Raw genomic sequence first — 6,642 nt, 5'->3', positions numbered from 1 at the left:
GGGATTTAAAAGGAGGTAATAATACTGAAAAAACTGAATATCTCAAACCATTAAACATCTAAGTTACTGTAGCTCAGGGATTTTAGCAAACAACAACTGGTCTGCAAAGATTATGAAAACATGTGAAACTGATGGACAGATGCATTAACAAAATTTTCCATGACAGGAGTTCCTATTGTAGTGAGTGTCTATATGTGAATCTAAGAGCTCACAGTTAACCTTCTTCTGAGTAAGACTTCAGTAAACTGCAGCTGAAGTGGAAAAATTTTTAAACATACTGAATTTCTCCACACAAACACGATCAAGTGTCAGTGTGATATTCACCGTTTTGTCCTCAAAAGAAGAGTGAGCGTCACTACCTCCTGGTAGACTGTTTGGTGCTGTTGTCAGTGTCATTTCTCATGTCTTTACTTCTGATTTTATATCCAAAGCTTTTATTTCATGGCTTTTAAGCATCTGAGCCTCCTTTTGTCTATTGTAGATATTAGCTGAGTGAAAAACTTCTAATATTTTAACTTTTATATCCAATGCATTTTGCAGGCTCCCTTTGTCATCTCTTGACATGATTGTCTTGATGTTGTCTTGATTACCAACAGATTAGAGAAAGTTGAATATGTGAAGACTGTTAGATGAGCTGTGAGGTGAGAACACAGATAAAATGTGTTAGTGGTCTGAGACCTTTTGGTTTCTCATTACACCTCTGAAGTCATTCTTTCTGAGAAGTGAAGAGGAAGTGTTTCGGTAAAAATAGAGCAGCTCTCGAGTTTTAACCCTCTAATGTTGACCACACACATATAATGCACTGCTTCATCTTTCTGCATACTTCTAAGGAAAACAAACAAAGGTTGACTTAATGAAAAGTAATCCTTTACTTCAACTGATGAAAAGTCGCATGAGAGAATAAAAAAGGAGTCTAAAATCAACTGGGAACTGACAGGGAGGATAACAAGCACTAAGACAAAGTCTGAAGGAAAGACAATGCTAAATGTAAAATGGTAAATGGCCTGTATTTGTATAGCACTTTAAATGTAGATGAGGGTAATTATGGAACATGGATACAGCTGGATAACCAGAGAAGAAAATATATATAAAAAAAAAAACAGGAGACAATCAAAACTAAATGGGGAAATGTAAACACATGAATGAACTTAACATAGGGAGCTGATACAAGAGGAAAATACAGGAAACACTGATGGAGAAAATGAAACTCTAAAACTGAGACTAAATTATAACAACAAATTATTTATTTTTAGAATAATCACTAAAAGCAGCTTAAAAGATGGATTTCAAGCTACTTTAACCTGTGCAATCCAACAACACAGATCATATTTGCAATGGACATGGAATTATATTCATAACAGAAAGTTTAGCACAAACTAGAAAAGTTCAAACTCTACTTACCAAGAAACTGGAAAGCAAGTCTGCACAGCAGAATAAGAAAGTTAGCCTGTTAGCATCAAAGCCCACAAACAGTATGCACGACTTCAGGATTTTGGTTCACACTAATCTTTAAAACTAGGCGTGCACAATCAGACATGTTATCAACACTCATATTCTTTTTTCTTTTGTTTTGAAAGGGTCTGAAAAGTGAAATTAAGTTGAATATTAAATGTTTTTGCTGTCATGTTTTTGGATGTCACAAACAGGAAGTTTAATATCGTCATGGATACAGTGAGATACACCTCTCAAGCCTAGTTTTATGGCCCTTTTTGCATTGTTAAAAATGGCACGCAGCAAATTAATAAAAGTTTAATAACAATATTCTGTGGATATGTAATTTGATATAAAGGTAACTATCACTAGATTACATTAACAATGGAGATCTTAAAATGAGCAATTCTGTAGCATAACCATTGTTGCCCCAGCACAAATACACCGAGTATTATACCATATATGTTACTATAAAAAAGAACAAAAAGGAAGTTACTCTATGATCCAAGAATTCATGCAGCATCCAGAAAAACAACATGAAACATTTCATGAGTAACATCCTATTTCTTTGGTTTGTTGATGGTGGAATAGAGGTCACTGGGATCAGTGGAAAGTCCAGCAGGTGAGGAGGAACCTTTCATAGTGCTATAAGTCACAGTGTCATCATCATCACCACAAGCCTATAAGAAAACATTATAAGATGTTATTTAATACATAAACTGACAGGAGCTTTAAAAATCTCAAACTTACTGCCAACATCATCAATGTAAATATCAAAATCTTACCCGGGCTTTATCCTTCTTGGTGAAACTGATGGAAGCATAGGAAACACCATCATCAGCATCAGCCTGCACAGTGAACACAATATAAAGCCTGCTCAGTATGTGAATTCATGATGGGACTGTTTCACATCTATTGAAGTAAATTCATTTTCAGCTTCTCTGTTGAACTAAACATAGCACTGAGTGTAACTTTGTACTGGGAGTACTCACCGTCTCCTGATTGGTTCCTGGACCAGACTCAGTGTCTGGAGGGTTTAAGCTCAGTTGCTGCAAAAATACAGTTTGTGACCAAAATAATACTGAATTAACAAAACTGTTTCAAGGAGGAACTGATTCAAAGTATTTCCAGCGTACATTAAGTTATAAGTTATTTAGAGTCTATCTGGTGTGGAACTATAGAGTTTAAAGATGATGATGAAAAGAACATTGCTGAAAGAGAACTTATTATTTGGAGATTTGAACTCACCATGTTGTCGCTCTGTTGTGCTTTGTTTACTGACAAGAGAAAAAAAATAGTTGAACTTCCACATTAGAAATCAAAGAATTAAACATTTTATTTCCTTCATTCTGCTTATGATGTAATACATGTTCATCTGTCAATGTTTTCACCTTTAGTTTTCTTCCATCTGATGATCACCACAACAATGATTAAGAGTGCTGCTAAACACACAGGAATGACGATAAACCCTGACTGAACTGGAGAGATTATTAAAACATGTTAAACAATGAATTTCTTCCACACCAACATGTTCTCACTCCCAAAGCCTAACATTTTATGCTAGGTGACAAATCGTCAGTGTATCACGCTTCCGGACACCCAACACGTCCCTATATTATGAGATCGGAAAAATAAAGAAACATGAGAACCGTTTGGAATGAATCTACACATGTACGTTCATTTTACATAAATCACTTTGGAAAACACTATCTAACGTTATTAAAGTGCTGGTTAAGGTCAGGGATAAGGTGATGGTTAGTGTTAAGACATGACAAATTGTAAGCATATTATGCCTCGGGAGTGAGAACGCTCTGTCCACACACAGACAAGACTCAGTCTGACATTAAAATTTCAATAGAAGACAGATTCAGTCTCTACCCTGGGGTTGTATATTTGTTGTCAGTGTCCCTTCTGATGTCTTTACTTCTTCTTTTGTTGTCCATATGTTTGTTATTTTTAATGTTGGTTTAATTGTTGGTTCTGTTGTTGATTTTCTTGTGATGGACTTCATTGTTGTTGATGTTGTCATTTCCGAGTCTTTACCTGAATCTAAGAGAAACACAGAGCGTACGGTTAATGTTTTCACTTTAGATGTCAGTAAATCACAACTGAACTGGAAAGATTTAAAACATGTAAAACAAAACACTGAATCTCTCCACACACAGTTAAGAGCCAATCTGATATATAATACATAAATAATTATAAATATATAAACATTAGACTTTAAGAAAAAAGAGATTCAGTCTCGACCTGCTGATGGATTATTTGATGTCTCTTCTAACGGTGTTGATGTTGTGGATTCTCTTCTTAATGATGTTTTTGTGGTAAACTCCACTGTTGTTGATTTTGTTGTTGCCGGCTCTTCACAAAAAGAAATGCAATAACAACATTAAAGACACTGACAGTAAGAAAAGACTTGAAAGTAAGTGAACAACAACAGAGAGGAAACAGTGGTGAGATGTTTAACAGTCTAACAAGTCTCATTTTTGATGATGTCTCATGTCTGAGGATATGTTCTCTTTATCTTCATACAGACACTCAACTGTGAGTCTACAGTGTTCATATGTCAACACAGAGCTGTTCAAGATGCTTTATCATTGTTCTCATGTACATACACTGGTGAAGATGGAGATATTGTAAGAGAAAAGCAACAATAGAAAAATGAACTTCATCACTGTGATCATAATTATTGTGGTGTTTCAGTTTGTTGTTCTAACAGGACAGTTTGAGCTGAAAACATTAAGATGTAAATACTCACTGTTAATAACAGACAGATCAATCACAAAGTCTGGACCTTCTTGTGATCCTGTTGCTGTTTTGAACTGTCTGCAGGTGTAATGACCAACATCCTGATCTGTGACCTTCTTTATAACCAGAGAACAGTCTGCAGAAAGACTCAGTCTGTCTGATTTACGTTTGGCTTCTTTAATCTGCCCAAGTTCAAAGAGTGATACTGAGCTGCTTGAATCACTGAAGATCCAGGTAGTACTGCTACAGTTATGCTGACCTTGTATCACATTTTTACAAGGCAGAGTAACATCATGTCCACGTCCAGCTGTGACAGTTTGAACAGTTTGATGTTGCTCAGTTGTTCCTGTTGAGATAAAGAGAGAGAGAAATGTGAAACATCAAATATGTTATGAATATGAGTGTTATGTTTATAATGTGAAGTTTATTTTAAATACAACACAAGTTTAAGTTTCAAATTTAGTTTAAAAGACTCAGCTCAAGTCAAAAAGTTAATCATGACTGTCTCAGTTAAAGGAAGAATAAAGAAGTAACACCTGTGATAATAATGCAGTTTATTAATTGAATGTGTTTCTATGTACACTTACCTTTAAACTGAAGCATCAGTATCAGTAATGAAGACATTTGAATCCATGTGAATGCAGCCATCGTGCTTCTCTGTCTCTCTCAGTCTCTGTTCTTGCTCTCACGTTCACAAATGAGACAGTCTCAGAGATGAATACAGCATCAGCTTCCTGCTCACTTCCTCATAGTGACATCACTCCTTTTCTCTCCTCTTGCTGAATTAATTCAGTTCATTCAGCTTTTAGACATCTGTATCTGCCCCTCTCTCTTAATGTAGATATAAAATTTGGTAAATCCTTTTTCACATTTAATAACTTTTATATTTAATCTATTTTGCAAACTCCCCTGTTTCCCTTTAAGCTGACTTTTCAACAGTGGAAAATGTGTTGATCAATGAAAGAATACAGGAAGTTAAATGTGTGAAGACTGTTAGATGAGGTAAGTGTTTACATTAATGCAGCTCTTCTGTACGTTGGGTTTGTTATTAGAAAATAGGTTTATGGTGATGTTTGTCTGCACACATGAAATAGTTGATTACTCAAATTATTTACACACTAGAATCTGAGTCGTAATTATTGCAATGAAACATGATAACACTGCCACAGTGAGCGCTGTTAGCAGCTTGATAAGAACACAGACGAGATGTGTTAGTGGTTTGAGACCTGTTTGTTCCTCTTTGGACCTCTGAAGTCATTCTTTCTGAGAAGTGAAGGGGAAGTGTTTTGGTGAGAATGTGGGTACAACAGCAGCAGAGCTCTGGAGGTTTCATGATGACCAGATGAACCTCTGACAGATAAATGGTTAACACATCGATGAACGTGACACTAAACTGTCTTTAGGATTCACAGCAGTTTCTACACACAGCAGGTCCTTATACCTTTTTTAATGTTGTGTAAGTATAATTCAGAAGAATAATATTAAGAATGAAAGCAGATGTTTGCACATGTTTGGAAATGTTATAATACAAGTTCAGTACAAACAGAGCTGTTCAAACCAGCAGAGTAAAAGTTTAATACTGAATATGAAAGAACAGGAAGTCAAACTGGAGACAATAATAGATGGTAGATTGTACTGTGGTCTGTGGTGGATGGATCAGGTGTGTGTGAGGTGTGAGATGGAGAGAGTTTAAAAACACACAAAGTTGTTCACAAACATGTTTACATTTATTCTTATTATCGTACAGCAAAAAAAGCAATAGTTAGAAACTGAAGTTATAATTTGGATCATTATATCTGTTCCTGTTTGTAAATCTCATTAAAACTCACCTCAGGAATAAAAATAAAGTAAGAAGACTAACAATCAAATAAATAACACAAAATTTAAACAGCAATAAATAACCTGTCATTTTTAACTCAGTGGGTTACCTTTAATAAAAATCATCAACAGCAAATTTAAACAAACAAACTAAAGATTCTGTTTATCAAAATTAAATAAACGATAAATAATTGTTGTATGGTATTTTACTTGTTAGATAAATCTAAATGTACATGAAAAAGTTTTTAGCTAAATATGAGATAAAATCAAAATGTAATTTTTTGTTTCCTTTTTTTAAACCTGTCTTGTCCGACAGCATTCACAATCAGAAACATGATCTGAATGCTCTGTTGTACCAACACATTTGCTTTGCCAAGAGGAGCTTTATGAGATGTGTATAGGTTTCTTATCTTAGTCTTTCTTTTTATTCTATTTGATTTATTCATTTTCATTGTTATTCACATTAACTTATGTGTAATTGATCAATACCAGAGCTGACAGGTAGGGAGAGGTAAGAGTGGGTAGAGAGGAGAAAGGGAAAAAAGAAAAAAAGAGAAAAATTGAGAAATGAGAAAATCAAAATCGACACAGCACACATAGTTCAACTCAACAGATCACCACCTGTTGCACCTGTAAGAAAAACAT

The 6,642-nt window shown here is 34.9% G+C and overlaps 1 protein-coding gene across 1 annotated transcript; it reads right to left on the bottom strand.

Annotated features, from left to right (window-relative positions):
* Nucleotides 1–880: 880 nt before the first annotated feature.
* Nucleotides 881–4,900, bottom strand: LOC120433253. Its single transcript, XM_039599242.1, has 9 exons — nt 4,767–4,900; nt 4,190–4,525; nt 3,682–3,792; nt 3,310–3,480; nt 2,823–2,909; nt 2,680–2,708; nt 2,424–2,480; nt 2,217–2,279; nt 881–2,111 (listed from the first exon to the last, which is right to left on the bottom strand). The coding sequence occupies exons 1-9, from the start codon at nt 4,825–4,827 to the stop codon at nt 1,992–1,994; spliced, it is 1,035 nt and encodes a 344-aa protein (XP_039455176.1). The 5' UTR covers nt 4,828–4,900; the 3' UTR covers nt 881–1,991.
* Nucleotides 4,901–6,642: the final 1,742 nt, after the last annotated feature.

The sequence above is a fragment of the Oreochromis aureus genome, linkage group 15, assembly GCF_013358895.1.
Source record: "Oreochromis aureus strain Israel breed Guangdong linkage group 15, ZZ_aureus, whole genome shotgun sequence".
NCBI lineage: Eukaryota > Metazoa > Chordata > Actinopteri > Cichliformes > Cichlidae > Oreochromis > Oreochromis aureus.
This window is presented reverse-complemented; position numbering and strand designations above follow the sequence as displayed.

Coding starts and splice junctions, on each gene's coding strand:
- LOC120433253 (XM_039599242.1), bottom strand. CDS start 4,827: ATGGCTGCATTCACATGGATTCAAATGTCTTCATTACTGATACTGATG. Junction 2,910..3,309: donor AACAAATATACAACCCCAGG/GTAGAGACTGAA, acceptor TAATCTCTCCAG/TTCAGTCAGGGTTTATCGTC. Junction 2,112..2,216: donor CCAAGAAGGATAAAGCCCGG/GTAAGATTTTGA, acceptor GTTTTCTTATAG/GCTTGTGGTGATGATGATGA.